General features: G+C 36.4%; 1 protein-coding gene across 2 annotated transcripts in view; it reads left to right on the top strand.

Annotated features, from left to right (window-relative positions):
• Window positions 1–17,224, top strand: part of MSR1 (macrophage scavenger receptor 1) — a 73,405-nt gene that overhangs the window by 1,973 nt on the left and 54,208 nt on the right. Inside the window, exons 3-5 of one of the 2 annotated variants that reach the window (XM_008146257.3) lie at window positions 3,743–3,837; window positions 11,699–11,805; window positions 14,800–14,913. In XM_008146257.3, coding sequence (XP_008144479.3) covers window positions 3,743–3,837; window positions 11,699–11,805; window positions 14,800–14,913 — 316 coding nt within the window. Of the gene's footprint in view, window positions 1–3,742; window positions 3,838–11,698; window positions 11,806–14,546; window positions 14,577–14,799; window positions 14,914–17,224 lie in introns of those variants that run through there. The other variant, XM_054720324.1, reaches the window with a different exon arrangement.

Here is a 17,224-nt window from a genome sequence, read left to right as displayed (position 1 = left end):
CACACACACACACACACACACACACACACACACACACACACAGAGCGAGAGAGAGAGACGGGGCTTTCTAAATGCATAATTTCATTTTTGAAGAATGTGGAAGTAATCAAACAGAAGTGGTTAGCATTGTGAAAAGAAAGATATACGCATAACAACATTACAGAGACAGGCTAGAAATATAGCCTACTCTGACAAAATTAAACCTCATTAGGCTAGAAGTTTGGAAAGTTGGTGCCTTACCTTATTATTCCCAATCTGACTTTTCTAATAATGAAGTGTTGACAGGGGTATTCAAGTTTAAGGTTTTTCAAATTCCAGATTTTTCAAAGACCACAAAAGGATCATATTTTATATGTACATCTAAAATAAGATTTATACACAAACAATTCTAAAGGAAATAGAGTGAGTTTGATGTTAGTGTAAGTTCCTCCTCACTAAGAATTTCGTGTTAAACTTAGTGTGGTTAAGGAATAGCCCAATAGCCTTCCCGCAGGTCTGCCTTGATCCACCTCAGTGACCCTACTTCTTGTCTGAAGCTACCTGGCTAGACCTCTCACAGCTTACCTCAGTGCCTCTGTTACTATTAGCCTTTCACTTGAAACCTGTATAATTTTATTAACCAATGTCACCCCATAAATTTAACTTTAAAAAAGAAGAAATAAGTGTATGGGACCTGAAGTCAAATGTTTGGATTTTGCCCCGGCCAGCGGGGTCTTCTAACGGGGGTACCGAGGAGGCGCACCTAAGAGAATGAGAGACAGACAAGGGACGCAGAAGAATGGAAGCAAGACAAAAGGGATTCTGATCAAGCCTCGAAATTTTATTTTTTACAGCGTTCCTTATATGTGGTTTCTAGAGGGGTGGGGGCTGACCCTTAGATAATCGGCTAAAGTCGTAAAGGGTGCTGACTATAGATAAAGGGTGTGGCGGTTGAAGGGCGGCTACAGAAGGAATGCTTTGACCTAGGGCAAGAGGAAGTGGGCCTAGTTTCAGTAACTTACTGAAGTAAGGTCAGAGTTAATCCTTTGACCAACTCTTGGCTCCTGACAGGATTTGAATTCTGGCCCAACAATTTACAAGGGCAAACCATTTAAACTCTGAGCCTCATTTTCCTTATTAATAAAATGAGGACGCTAATAGTTTATCTCAAAAAATTGTTGTAGCCCAGCTGGCATGGCTCAGTGGTTGAGCATTGACCTATTAACCAGAAGGTCACAGTTTAATTCCTGGTCAGGGCACATGCCCAGGTTGTGGCCTCCATCCCTAGTGTGGGGCTTGCAGGAGGCAGGCAATCAGTGATTCTCTCTCATCATTGATGTTTCTCTCTCCCTCTCTGTTCCTCTCTGAAATCAACAAAAATATATTTTTAAAAAATTGTTGTAAATATAAATGAAACTACAGACAAACTTACTATGAGGTTCATGGAAATTTGGCAAATATTTTTTAAAAGAATTTACTATTAAAATGCCAGGTGAATTTGAAAAAAAGAAACAGAGACAGGGATATATGGAACAGACTGACAGCTGTCAGAGGGAAGAGGGTTTGGGGGCCTGGATGAAAGAAGTTTAAGGATTAAGCAAAAAACGTACATACATAACACATAATCATACCAGTTTGATGATAGCCAGAGGAAAATGAAGGGCAGGAGTAGGTGGAGGTGGGCAAAGTGAGGGAAATGGGATAAAAAAGAGACTTTGCTTGGGGGGTGCATGATGCAGTATGCAGATGATATTTTATCAAGTTGTGCACTTGAAACCTGTATGGTTTTGTAAACCGATATCACCGCAATAAATTCAATAAAAAAAGGCCCTAGCCAGTTTTGCTCAGTGGATAGAGCGTCAGCCTGTGGATGGCAGGTTCCCGAGTTCAATTCCAATCAATTCCAATCAGTACCTTGGTTGCAGGCTCCTCCCTGGCCTGGGCCTGGCTGGGTGCATGCAGGAGGCAACCAATCAATGTGTTTCTCTCACATCGATGTTTCTCTCTGTCTTTCCCTCTCTCTTCACTCTCTCTAAAAGATCAATGGAAAAATATCCTCGGGTAGGGATTAACCAAAAAAATACAAAATAAAAAAGGAAGCAATTGAAATATTATCTAATCTTAGAAAAATAAGAATGATTGTGTGATACTGTTACTTTCTCAAGCACAGGGCACTGTTCCTGCGTTCTTTCTCGCAGGCATACTGTCTTTGGAGAAGATAGTGTTCTGTGGTACTCGAGGGCATGGCAAGATTATTTTGGCCATTTATGGTAGAAAATATGATCTCTCCCTGTTTAGAATACTAAGAAGTGCCTATGGAATATAAACTGATCACCTTTCCCCAGAAGAATTAGATCTAAAAATTAGCTTCATTAATGTAATGTATGCCTTTTATATTTGTCACACTGGAACTTGTTGAATTGATCAAGCAAATGAGACGAAAACTGCAAACTCGGACAGGGTGGTAGAAGGTGAAGGACATTTCTTTCCTCTGACTCAATGCTTGAGACCCCCTGTCCTGCTCTCTTCTTCTGGGGAAATAAATAATTGGTTAGGTGCTCAAAAGCGATCTGTAGATAATGCTAACATCAGTATAGACAGAGCTGAAGTGAGCATTGTTATATTATTACTTTTACTTAGTATTTGTTTCCTTTCCTCATGTGTTTTGTATTTGAAGCAAGAGATAAGAATGTAGGGGGAGAAAAGGTTAAGAAAAACAAATCACTTGCCCAGCCAGCATGGCTCAGTGGTTGAGCATCTACCTATGAACCCTATGAACCAGGAGTTCATGGTTCGATTTCTGGTCAGGGCACATGCCTGGGTTGTGGGCTCGATCCCCAGTGTGGATGGTGCAGAAGACAGCCAATCAATGACTCTCTCTCTCACTGATATTTCTGTTTTTCTCTCCCTCTCCCTTCCTCTCTGAAATTAATAAAAATACGTAAAATACATATATTTTTAAAAAAAGAAAACCAAATTACTTAAACATGGAATTTCTCATCAAACTTACATCGTATGAAAAAGGATATGATGAGAACCCTATATAATAAAAGCCTAATATGCTAAGTGTCTGGTGGTCTGGTTGTCCATTCAACCAATCAAAGCGTAATATGCTAATGATATGCTAAGGCCCCTCAACTGCTCACTATGACATACACTGACCACCAGGGGGCAGACAGTCTACCAGTTGCTATGATGTGCACTGACCACTAGGAGACAGACGCTCCGACTGGTAGGTTAGCTTGCTGCTGGGGTCCGGCCAATCGGGACTGAGTGAGATGGGCCAGACACGCCCTGAAGCCCTCCCGTGGTCCCTCCCCAAATGGCCAACCTCCTGTGACCTCCCCAGCCTAGATCATGTACCGGTGGGTCCCTCAGCCTGGCCTGTGCCATCTCACAATCCAGGACCCTTTGGGGGATGTCAGAGAGCCGGTTTCAGCCCAATCTCACAGGCCAGGCTGAGGGGCCCCACTGGTGCATGAATTTGTGCACCTGGCCTCTAGTAGAAGATAATAGAGAATAGAAATTTATAGAAGGCATACACATCATAAAAAGGGAGAATTAATCTGCCATATATTCTGTTCCCTATTATAATAACCCCTGTTTCTTTTTCATCTTACTTCTCTTTTTATTTTGTAATGTCCTAGATGGGAAGACAGATTTAGATTTTGCAAACTTGTGCTTTGGTGAGAGTATGATTGAATTGCATTGTTAAGAAAGATTTTCAACACTCAGTGTGTCATTTCCTTTCTTCATGTATCAGATGCTGAAATACTATGTGATAAAGATTTTACATTTCAATTGTAAAAAGTGGGAAGTGGATAAATCAGTTCAGCAGTCTTTAGGACAAACAGTAAAGTAAGTTTATTTTAATGTTTTTCTAAAATTCTATTAATTATATATGTCTTCTCTGTGTCTGGGTGTGTGTATAGGATATGTGAGATATAGGTGTATATACACAAAATCAATCATTTCTATATTTTTTATTGTAGCACTAATAATTTGATTTAGTTGTTTCAAGGATAAAAAAATAGAAATTTGTGCTAGGTGTTCCATGAATGGAAACTATATGTGTGTACATAGATATATACATAAAATATACTAAATACTTTGCAGGTTAAACTGGTAAGAAATTTTGAGCATATAACTGTATATTTTATTGAAAAATATTGGCTTTATTAAAAATATGATTAAACACTTTAATTGGACACATTTCCTTGATTTTCACATTATACTTGTGGCTTTAATATCTTTTATTAGCTTTACATGCTCATGTAGGAACTATTGGTTGTATGTCTATATATGCACTTCACTGGACTAGTCATAGGGAAATATACACTCCAAATGTAAAATACAGTTACTATCTTCAGGAAGTTTATGATTTAACTTGAGTAATATAATATAATATGATGTGATGTGATATGATGTAATATAATATGATATAATATAATATAATACAATATAACATAATATAATATAATTTGGGTACCTTGACTAGTGTGAAAGTGTACAGACAACTACTATGGGAATATAGGAGAGGCCAAAATTACTTCAAAGAGAGAAAGGACTATTAAAAAAATGTTCATGAATTTGTTAGAATTTAGATTCATCTTAAAGAATGGGTAAGATTTGCACAGCATAAAATGGGGATTAGTGTTCTCAGATAAAAAAAGATATAGAACTCAGATTACTAATGTTTTATGCAATAGTTAGAAAGCTGATTTTATGGAAGTACATACAAATCTAAGCTCCCTCACTCCTTAGTTCTACAACATTAACTAGTTATTCAAAACTTTTAGGTCTTGGTTTTCTAGCCTTGTAAAATGGAGACAATACTGCTCTATACCTCATGGAGCTGCTGTGAGGATAAAATAGAAAAGATAAAATAAAAAGAAATTGTTATTTTAAAATAAAGGTGATTTATTTTTTGATGGTTGTCTGTGTACCAGGCAATTTACAAAAATTATTTTAAATCCTCATAATAAATCTTTAAATTGTAATCATATTTTACATATATATAGAAACTGCAATAAAATAAAGTATTTGTCAAAGGTCACATAGTTAAGAAATTGCACAACCAATATTGAATCCTAGACTTTATATTTTTAAAAAAATGATGCTATTTTTCCTTCACTACCAAGGATGAGCATCAGTAGTACCAGGCACAATATAGTTGTTTCCATTTCTTACCTTAATCCCTTTTATGGACATATTTCTTAGGTATAGAGCTATTGGTTTCTCAAATATGTTAGTTATTTTCATTTTATACACATTTTTAAAACTTTTCATGCAAAATCAAAGTTTTTTATTAATAATAAAAGTTACAAAGTTATTATTTACCCCAAATCTTAGGGATAAAGTTAACCTTAAGCATTTGATGACAAATCTGAATAGAAAACAGTCTTAGAAGGAAGCCTGCCTAAAATATATATTGCATATAAAGAGTTTATTCATATCTATATAAAGATCTCCTGAGGATGTATAAGCAATTGATATGAATACACAAAACCCAAGAAGAAAAATAGTTACATGCAAATATCTCCTACAGACTAATAATAAAAAATACAAGTAAAAGCCACTATGAGGTATTAACTCTTATCAAAGTCAAAATGATTCTAAAGTAAATATTATTACTGAATAGTGGTGAATTTGTTTTAATACTGCCATACTTATATTTGACTGTAATCTTTGTAAATTTGTATGATCTTTATAAAGAACAGTTAGGCAGTAGATATCAAGAAGTTTAAAATAGTTTTTCTGCTAACTGGTAGTTTTAACATACAGTGAATTATCCTAAAATAACATTTCAAAAGAAGACAGATATTATGAAAATATTTACATTATCTATATTAGTAAATATTGTCCTCCAAAGGAGAAGGGAAAAATTAAAATAATCACATTATAGAAAAATAACTATATGAATAAGATTCATGTATTTAATAAGTTATTATGTAGCCCATAATTATAAATTAAAAATAATTTGAAATATAAAATATTGATACGATTTTAAGGGAAATATATAAGACCAAATGATAATGTCATTATGAATCAACTAAGTAACATGGATATTTAGGTACAAAGACTCAAATTTTATGTAAAAATATGAAAGTATATTTTTCTTATATTAGGACAAAGGATGATAGAAACTTTCCTTTAGTTTCCTTCAAACATTGTTATCATGTTTTTATAATAAATAAACAACAGGAAAAACGTAAAAGGCATGTTTTCAAACAAGTTAACATTGAAATTCTTTCACATGGATTTCCTGTGGTAGCTTCTGTAAACTTTTCACGCACTTTACTAAAAGCTGATATTGCAGAGATGTGTTTCACTTCCCATGAGAACATGCTTTTAATAGGTTATACAAACTCAGAAAATTTCACAGTCCTTTGTCAGTGCGTTGACATTTGGTTGGAATTATAACTTTATGTGAAGTTACTTTTTCTCTTAACCTTGGAAATAACATTTAAAGGCACATTTGCATTGCATAAATTGTAAACTGGCTGCTAACTTCATATGTGTATGTTCTTTAAAATTATTTAAAAATCGCAATAATAATGCAGTAAAGAACTGAAGTAATCTAGTAAATCTAATTAATGCATTTGATGCAAAGTGGGAACTTTGAGGGTGAAATGTTTTGTTTCAGTTTCCTATTTACACACAATTCAGAGAAAACCTTTTCATTTTCCAATGTATAAAACAACTTTAAAATTTTTCACAATCGTGAAATACAAACTTTGCTTGAGCCATAACCCTATATATGAAACCTAGTCATCTTGCAAAAAATACTGTCTTTCATTTATTTATGAAATTTCTTATAATGTATTTATGTATGTAATTGGAATCTAACAAGTGCAAGGAACTTCTGAATCATAGATCTAACTTGCGTGAAAGGAGACAGACAGTAGACATGATGAATAAGAAAAATGTATTGCACATCAGTTAGATAGTGAAACATTTTTTTGAAAAACAAACAAAAATTAAGCCAGGGAGGACTTGAAGTGAAAGAGATATGTTGTAATTTTACACATGAGGCTCAAGAAATGTCAGTCTATCTAAGAGAGTAAGGTTTTAATGGGGAGCTGAGTGAGATGGGAAGGTGTTCACAGGTTTTGAGCAGTGGAGTGACATGATCTGACTTGCTTTGTGAGAGGAACACTCTACAGGTAGTATGGAGAATAAATAAGTATATAAATGGAAAGAGTAAGAGTGAAGCTGAGAGACAAGTTGAGAAAGATGATGGGGCTCCAACCAGGATGGCAGAAGGGAAGGTGACAATAGATTGGATGTGGAGTATGAGATAAGGAAGACCCCTAGGTTTGGGCCATAAGGAAATCCAAGTTGTGATGCTGTAAGACCGTTGCATATACTAGTAAGGTCTGGAGTTAAGAGGAGAGTTCTGGGCAACAGACATCGATGTAAGAGTCATCAACCAGCCTTCAAGTTTGTATTTAAAACAGTGAGGCTAGTGAGAACACTGAGGAGATGAATAATACAGAGAGAGAACAAGAACTGAGACCTGGCACAATCCAATGTTAATAAGCTGGGAGATGAGGAGGAATAAGGAAGGAAAAATAAAACTTCCCTCGATGTACTATCTCAGTGCAATCTTCAATATTTCTTCTCAATATAAGAGCATGAACATGACCAAATTTCTGGTTTACATAATCAAGGCCTATCATCTTTACATATTTACTGTTTCATGATTTCTCAAGAATCTGCTTCTCTACCATAGAAGCAAAACAGCTCAAATTCCATGTAGCAAGCAGCTTATGGATGTTCTTACATGCCTTGGAATTCTTTGTCCTATTTCATGGCCCGGCCTTCTTCTAGTATAGTGTCAAAGGGTCTTCCTTACCTTTAATGCTGATTCTTCTTCCTTTACTTGCTCATTAAATGTATTTGTTCTCAAGTTTATGTTCTCCATATTTTTTTCCTGAAACATATTTTCTGTTTGATATTTTTCTCCTAGTATTTGTTAAAGTGTTATATTTTGATGCTTGCTCATCAAGTTTTTTTCATTTCCTTCTCTTTTTAAATATCTCTTGGATTCTCCCCTTTCATTGTCAACTCCATTTCTACTACCCAAGGAGCCTAGCTGGGGTAGAGAAAACTGAGCTGAAATTAAAAAAAAAAAATTGGAATAGAGTGGAAGGAAGGAATGGAGGAGGAAGTCAGGAGTTGCCATGCAATCAGATATGGGTGTGGTGGATGAGAGTGAACTAAAATAGACCCTGGCCTTTGGTTGAAGTGACTATGCTTGGCTAGCATCTCTATTTATCTTTACATCTGACTTTATCATGTGTGTCTCTCTGCATAAAAAATAGAATTAAAGGATTATAATAAACAGATGATATAAATAGACATATGCCAACACCAATAAACCTGGGAAAAATAAAAATTAGGTTGATGTGGAAAACACACCATTGTAGCTAGTTGTATTATTTAAAGAAATGATTCTGAGCTGGATCAGAAATAAGATCACAAGATCACAGCTGGACATATGTATATGTATAAGTATGTATGTGTATCTGTATATATACATACACACATATATATACACACACATATATGTATATACATACATATTATATATATGTATGTATATATACATACATATATATGTGTATATATACATATATATGTGTGTATATATATATATGTAATTTTCTGGTGATAATTTATCTATTTTAGCCTTTTATATTGGTGCATAAGATCTTTGGTGCTTGAAAATGTTCTAAACACATTGATCTTGGCTGTCTAGTGACTTTCACAGTATTGAAGTGATGGTATATAATAGGAATTTGTTGAACTAGCCTACGTGAAGGAATAGGTATTTCCATCTTAAAGTTATTGATTGAAAAATATCCCAATACTTACCATCCTATATAATAAAAGTCTAATATTATGCTAAAACAGACCTGTAGGTCCAGTCTACTGGTTGGCTCTTCAACCAATCAAAGCATAATATGCTAATGATATGCTAAGGCAGCTCAACCTCTTGCTATGACATGCACTGACCACCAGGGGGCAGATGCTCTGACCGGTAGGTTAGCTTGCTCCTGGGGTCCTGCTGATCGGGACTGAGCGAGAGGGGATGGACATGCCCAGGAGCCCTCCTGCAGTCCCTCCCCGGCTGGCCAACCTCCTGTGTCTCTCCCCATCCTCTATCGTGCACCTGTGAGGTCCCTTGGCCTGGCCTGCACCCTGTCGCAATCTGGGACTCCTCGGGGGGATATTGGAGAGCTGGTTTTGGCCCGATCCCACAGGGTGAGCGCTGCTCAACCAGAAGCTGGGCTCAGGGCTGGCAAGCACAGTGGCGGTGGCAGGAGCCTCTCCCACCTCTGAGGCAGCACTAAGGATGTCCTATTGATGGCTCCCAGACTACTAGAGGGCACAGGCTGGGCTGAGGGACCCTGGGCCTCTAGTGTATATATATTTGTTTAAGATGGAGCATCTAGCATTCTAGATCCACCTTTAAAAAAAAAGGAGAAAAAATGGAATTCTTCCTTTCTCCCAAGAAAAGACCTTTTAACCAAAACAGACCTGTAGGTTCTAAATTGCAAATTTGTGAAAACATATATGTGGGAATTCTGAGCACATATATGGATAAAAAATAACATTCATTTTAACTTATTGAGGTCAAAATCAGATCATTGTATTATCTTTCTGGATTTGCTACTTTCTTTTCCTCTTTAAAATACAACTAAGACCATCGTTTGCAAAAAAAAAAAAAAAATTGTCCCAACCAAAATGTTAGTAATGTTCTCTTGAGAGCTACAGTGGGATATAGCCATTGCTAGATGCCAGGTGGGCCTGACAAGAAGAAAATGATGCTTATTGGGAACAGGCGAGTGGCAGTGCCTTAATAGTGCACTACAGTCACCCAGCCCCAACATTTGGTCCATGTTTAAGGAAGCTATAAAAAGAATAAGAGTGTAGAATAGGAAAAAAGTCTGAATTAAGTTTAAAACCTATTTACCAAGAAATTCTCTATCAGCAGAAGCACACTTTTTTGGTCCCCCTATCTGCAAACTTCTATTTTGTCCTATCTAATAAAGAGGGAATATGCTAATTGACCTTCATGCTATTGCAAAGATGGTGGTGCCCACAGCTAACAAGGAGGGAATATGCTAATTGACTGCCCTGCCCTCAAAGATGGCAGCACCCACAGCCACAAGATGGCCGTGCCCAGTCACCTCAGCCCCACTGGGGTGGCAGGCATGTGGCAAGGCTGGGCCCACCCGCCTCTAGAGTCTCCCTGTACTCTCAGTCTCCCAGCCGCCCAGGGCCAGCCTGAGGTACAGGCAAGCCTCAGATGGTGGCTGCCCAGCTGCCCAGGGCTGGCCCGAGGTTCAGGCAAGCCTCGAGGCTTGCGCTGCTGGAAGTGGCAGCAGCAGAGGTGTGATGGGGCGTCACCTTCCCCTTATTGCCAGGTCGCCTCCTGCCCCTGAGGGCTCCCAGACTGTGAGAGGCGGCAGGCTGGGCTGAGGGACCCCTCCCCCCCTCCATTGCATGAATTTTCATGCACTGGGCCTCTAGTTTAAAAAATAAAAAACAAAACAAAACTAATATATGTGACTTGATTTTGGCTGTCTAGTGACTTGCACAGTATATGAGGTGATGGTACATAATAGGAATTTGTCCCAACCAACTGTCCCAACAGTTCAGTTCATTCGATTGATAAATTTACAAAATAAAATATTATTAATAAATATTTGTTGAATAAATGATCTGATTTGTAATACCTGACCAAACACAAATCAGATCATTTATTCAACAAATATTGTAATACCTGACCAAACACAAATCATATCATTTATTCAACAAATATTTATTAAGAATATTTTATTTTGTAAATTTATCAATCGAATGAACTGAACTGTTTCCAAGAAAAAGTAGTATAATTTATTTTCATGGAAAATGTTTTTAAAATGTGATCCTCAGATTGCAAGCTGCAGCATTACTAGAGAATTAGTTGGATTTGCAAATTCTTGACTCTTCCATCACAAACATTGGAAACTGAGGGTAAAGCCCATCAATCTGTTTTTAATCAAGCCTTTCAAATGATTCTGATGCATTTTCAAGACACATAGGTATAGATTGTGTCATAGAATATGGATTGTGCTTTAAAAGGTACAAGGATAGCCCAGCCAGTGTGGCTCAGTGGTTGAGCATAGGCCCATGAACCAGGAGGTCATGGCATCAATCTTTCTGTCTCTCTATCCCTCTCCCTTCCTCTCTCTCTGAAATCAGTAATTTTAGAAAAAAGGTACAAAAACATATTTATGATGCTGCCAGTGTATAATGAGGAGTCCTGAAAAATAAGTAAATAAATACAAGTAAGAAAAAGAAAAACCAAAACTAAGTTTTTTCTGTAATTCCTAATCTAGTGATTAGATTTTTTTCTGCCCAAAATGATAAACAGATGCCTTGGCAAAAGAAAAACTGGCTCATAAAGTTCTGATAAAAGACCACAGGAAATATGTACATGTGTACATAGCAAGATACATGAGTAGGTCCTATGTAAGTCTGTCTTACTGTTAAAATTAAAACTTACTAACATATATATATATATATATATGGTAGATATGTAAATTTAGTTAATTATGTTTTCTTGCTCAAATTGAATTTTAATCCTAAAATTCAGTTGGAAACATTATGCCAAAGGGTCCTAACCATTTTATGTGTAATTAATGTTTTTCCATGTGTTTGATAGAGGTATGGCACAGTGGGATAGCTTTCCTGATCAAGAGGAGGACACTGACAGCTGTTCAGAATCTGTGAAGTTTGATGCTCGATCAGTGACAGCTTTGCTACCTCTGAGTAAGTAGAGGAAGGGTGGGATGCCCAGGGAGGTTGTCCTTAGAGTTATTGACACTAAGTCAAATCAGTCTTGTAGCCTACCCTAAATGTGTATGGATGTTAAAATAAGACTTATTGGGTAAACTGGTCTTTCCCTGTCTTGAGAGAGAATACAAAATAAACTTAAACTGAAGTAAGGAAACATAATACATTAAATTAATTTATGTATTAATGAGATTGATTGAGTTATCTGATTTCCCAGCCACTGGACTAGGTCCTGGAGATGTCTGTGATTGTAGCACCAGGAGGGAAGGCAGGGTGGGTGGGAAGAGATTAACCAAAGAATTTATATCACATATATGCATAACCCATGGACACAGACAATAGGGTGGTGAAGGCCTAGGGGGAGGGGATGGGCTAGAAGGGCCAATGGGGGGAAAAAAAGGGTACATCTGTATAACTTTCAACAATAAAGATAAATTAAAAAAGAAACACATAGGTGGTTGGTGCTTGTATTAGTTTCCTGTGGCTGCTGTAACAGATTACCACAAAGTAGGCGCCTTAAAACAACAGACCTTTATTCTCTGACACCTCCAAAGGCCAGAAGTCTAAGTCAAGGTCTCAGCAAGGCCATACGCCCTTGGAAGGCTCTAGGCTCAGAATACTTTCTTGCCTCTTTCTAGCTTCTAGTGGCTCCGGGTAATATTTAGTACTGCCCCTTTGCTTGTAACTTCATCGCTGCAATCTCTGCCTCCATCTGCACACGGTCTTCTCCGAGGGTGTCTCCAAGCCTTCTTATCCTAAAGACATCAAACAGTGGATTAGGCCCCACCCTAATGCAGTATGGCCTCGCTTGAACTTGATCATATCTACAAACATCCTTTTTCCAAATAAGTTCATATTAGTTTTCAACAGATATCTTTTTGAGAAACACAATTCGGCACATAACAGTCCTGAAACAGATGTTTGTGCAGGGTACCAGAAGACTTCAAAATAAGCAGTATTTGATTGTATCTGGATAGGTCCATTTAGTGTGAGGACAGAGGTGCTTTAATTCTGTTAAGCCTTAAGTGCATTTACCAAGTGTTGAGGTGGGTGGGGAAGGAGCTATAGAGATATTTCAGTTAGAGGAAGCAGCAAATGCAAAGTTACAGGATCGTATTCATACATAAAAAAACCTGAAATACAGATCACAACTGCAAGACATGATGGATCTTATATGCTGTGTTAACAATAGATGGTGGATGAGGCACCAGTGAGACAAGGAAAAAAGATAACAGTAAAAGCTTTTAAAGGTGGAGATATTGAGAGATTGAGGAAGGAGCACAGAGTCAATGGGAACAGAAAAAAGGCAAAATAACCAAAACAAACACAAAACAAACACACACAATAACACATTTGAGGGTTTTTAAATGGCAGCCTACAGATAATTTGTGCTTATAAATTGGAGGTAAAGGAGATGATGACTCCTGGGTTTCAGGTTTAGTCAATCTGGGGGATGGAATACCTCATCTTGCTTGTATTGTGGGTTGTTCTTTTTCCTTAGATCCCTCCTTATTGTTTCTCTTTATTTTATTTTCTGTATATTTCTTTTGTTTTGTTTTGTTAGTCCTCACTTAAGGAAAATTTTCCATTGATTGTTTTTTTTTGTTTGTTTTCATTTAAGTTTATTGTTTAAGGTATTACAAATAGTAGTATATATGTCTCCTTTTTTTCTTTTTCCCCATTGACCCTCCCCCTCCCCTATCCCCTGGCACTTGCCCTCATCCTCCTCCTCCCCCCCCCCCCCCCCCCCCCCCCGTGTCTTGTGTCTGTTGGTTGTGCTTATATGCATGCATACAAGTCCTTCGGTTGATCTCCATTGATTGTTTTTTAGAGAGAGTAGAAGAGAGGGGGAAAAACGGAGAGAAATATTGATGTGAGAGAAACACATGGATTGGTTACCTCCTGCACAAGCCCCGACCAGGGCCCAGACCTGGAGGAGCCTGCAATCAATGTACATGCTCTGACTGGAAGGGAACCTGGGACCCTTTGGTCCACAAGCCGATGCTCCCTCTGCTGAGCCAAACCAGCCAGGGCTTATCTTTACTTCTTAATTTTTTTTCTCCTTTTCCTTTCATTTCCTCATAGAACATTATTGAGCACTGTCTGAACTTTTGTTTTTAATTTTGGAGTTTACAACCTGAAAACAAAATTTACTTTTTTAAAAAAAAAATGAGCAACAAGAGCAATGGCCATAGGAAAAATATTTTAATAAGTGGTTTTATTAACTTAATCTGAGAAATGTCTTCCTCTTCTATTGAGATTCCTTCTACATCAAGTTATCTTTTCCACAATTAGTACCCATTATGTGAATCACTGCTTATTATAAATTAATAATACTGAAATGTTAATATTTTCTAGTATATACAGAGGATGAACTTCATTGATTTATTTCAAAATTTAGTCAAAATGTGAATTTTTTTATTTCTTATTTTACATTTTATTCACATCATAAGAGGTATCCAAATACAAAGTTACAGAGATTGGGTTATAAAAAGAAAATTGTACTAGTATAATCATCATAGAAAATAAATGTTTCTCTTATCTGACTTAATAGGAGAAAAAAAATCATAATTACATAGTTACTTGGGGTTTTTTATTTTCACCCAGAATATATTTCCATATGAAACAATAATAAAATTGTTTGCATATGTTGGTATGAATATTAAAATGTATCAACCAGTGGCCCGAAATGAAACAAGTACAAACTGTAGAAGATACTCACTTTTTCATGCATGCTTAGTTCATGGGTAAGTAAATCAAATGTCCACAGTGATGCCAATATTGGCTTAGACTGTGATTGTCCCTTTTTCTTCCTATTGAATAAACAAGGACCTATCTCCCGTGGCCTCCCCCCCCCCCCGCCCTTTTTATTTTAGTAGGCTTCCTAGTTACAATATAACTGCAGATCATAAAGATTGTAATTAAGTAAGATTAAGTTTTCTAACAACAGTTTGGGCTTTTGTTTTTTAGATTTTAAAAATGGCCCTGCCTTTCCAAAGAAACTGAAGTCCGTCAAAGCTGCCCTGATTGCCCTTTATCTCCTTGTGTTTATAGTTCTCATACCTATCCTTGGGATAGTGGCAGGTACAGTATTCTAGAGTTCTGAAACCCAGCAGCTCAGCATGTGAATTAGTTACTGTAGAAGCAAAAAAGAAGCACTCTTTTTTTGTATTTGGGAGATTTGTAAGGTAAACTTGACATCACAAAGTTCCTCAAATTTATTAAATGAAAAAATAGATTCTTCAAAGTTACTAAGTCAAAGAATAGAAACAATGAAATAGAATAGAAAATGAAATATTAAGATAAGAATAGAGCTGTGAAAAGGATTATTTCAAAAATATATTATCCTCTGAAGTCCTATAGATGTCTAGTGGTGGGTCACAAATTTCAAGGTAAGTATTCTAGTTGCCGATGTGAAAATATGAACATGATCATTTACATTAAAAATGCCTAAAATATAAAAACAAGCCAGTTGTTCAGGTAAAGATCTACTCCTAGTATTGAGAGCAGAAAGAAATATTCCTGTAAGTCTTAAAAAAATAATGGCCTACACTTCAATAATATCTTTACAGTTTATATGGCCACATATTTCATAAGGCCATTATTTAAAACATCTCTAAAAATTAGAACACTTTACTTGGGCTCAACATAATGTTTTCCAGGTACATATTTCTTTGGAGAGTCTGACTTAAATTGGGGATAAATCTGAGGGTTTCTACAGGGGTGGCTTGCATATAACTCAGTGAAATCTGTAAGTATTATTCCCCTCAGAAGCATTTATTATGTATTTGATTTACATTTGCATTTATATACCCTGTAGCTCTCCTTTCTCTATGACTGAAAACATGTCTGGGCATATGATCTACTAAGAGATAGGCTGGGAGTTAGATACATTTTTTGTGCACACACTAATCAGCTCAATGAGAAAATGCTCCTAAATACAAGGCCAAACCTCTGCTAAGAAGCAATCTAAAGGAATATTCCAAGACAGAGCCAAAATTATGCTAAGAAAGAAATGATAATAAAACAACAATTGTAACTGTAGCTATCGATTTTAGGCATTCACTATGTTCAGGAACTGGGCTATAAATTTTCCACAGATTACCTAAATACACCTATCCAGTTACCCCTGAGTAGACATAAACTCACCCTCATTACCCACAAAAGGAATTTGAGAGTGTTCAGGAGTGGAGCTGCAGTTCCCACCCATAACACTTGACTCCTAACCTCTGTGTCCTACTGTCTTCCAGGGTAATTGGGTTTTTAGCCCAAAATATGATTGACCAATAAAAAAACAAAAAAGAGTTGCTGTAATTTTAGCCAGGAAAATATTTTTCCCAGATAAAGATCAACTCCTATTTTGGCCATTAGAAACAAAAACCAACAAGAAACGAAACCAGTCACTCAAACCAACCACAACCATCTAAGTAAAAGAACCTGATTATCTCTCATGAAACTAACTTCCTGATGAGCTCAGGTTATCTGTATGCTGTTTATGTACATGCTTATCTGAAGTTTGAAAGACATAACTGAAAGGTACTTTATTGTTTGGGATTATTAACAATAAGCCAGTTATGATTAGGTTAATTTAATTGCCTTTATATAAACCATGGTCTGTAGCGCCAACCCAAGAGTGCAACTGCTTTCTAATAGGCCAGTGCAGAATGTGGACTGAAGTCTGAAAAGAACTCAGGGTTCTCAGCAAGTTCAGGATCTCTGGGCTATTAGAAAATACTATCCAGTCAACACATTTAATTTAGGGTTGACAATGATTGATCTGAAGTGGTTTTGTTTACTAAAACTATAATAGTACCTATTAAGATTGACGAGAAGTTTAAAATGTTCAAATCAAATAAGCTCATGTTAGCACCCAAATTCATAAGAATAGGGAGATCTTGCCATGTCTATCACTCTTGAATAATAAACAATTGATCATCCATTTACAATTTTAATTAAGTTGTAGATCAGAATATATTCCAAAAAAAGGAACTAAAATGCAATACATATCTCTATTGATAACCAAAAATTACAATTATAGATCAAATATATCCCTACTAAAATAATAGTAATCACTTTGTTTTGGCAAATATGAGTTGGTGGGTGAAGTAAAATGTTGTACATAAAAACTCTGCTTAAATTTAAAGTGTCATATTCATGAAAAGATATTCCTTAATTTTAAAATCTATTCTATATGCTATCTTTTCTTAAAGAACCTACTGGATCACTGGCTTAATAATAGAACAGCATAGTATCTCTGGACAATCAAATATAATTCAGTATTAATGTATATAAATTGTCACTGAAATATTGCATACTCTTTAGCTCAGAATAATATAGGTTTTGGGTAGGAAAAGGTATTACCAACACGAAAGAGTAAATGTGATCCATGGAATCA

The sequence above is a fragment of the Eptesicus fuscus genome, chromosome 8 (genome assembly GCF_027574615.1).
Source record: "Eptesicus fuscus isolate TK198812 chromosome 8, DD_ASM_mEF_20220401, whole genome shotgun sequence".
Taxonomy (NCBI): Eukaryota; Metazoa; Chordata; class Mammalia; order Chiroptera; family Vespertilionidae; genus Eptesicus; species Eptesicus fuscus.
The sequence above is the reverse complement of the archived record's forward strand: the minus strand, read 5'-3'. Positions and strand labels throughout refer to the sequence as shown.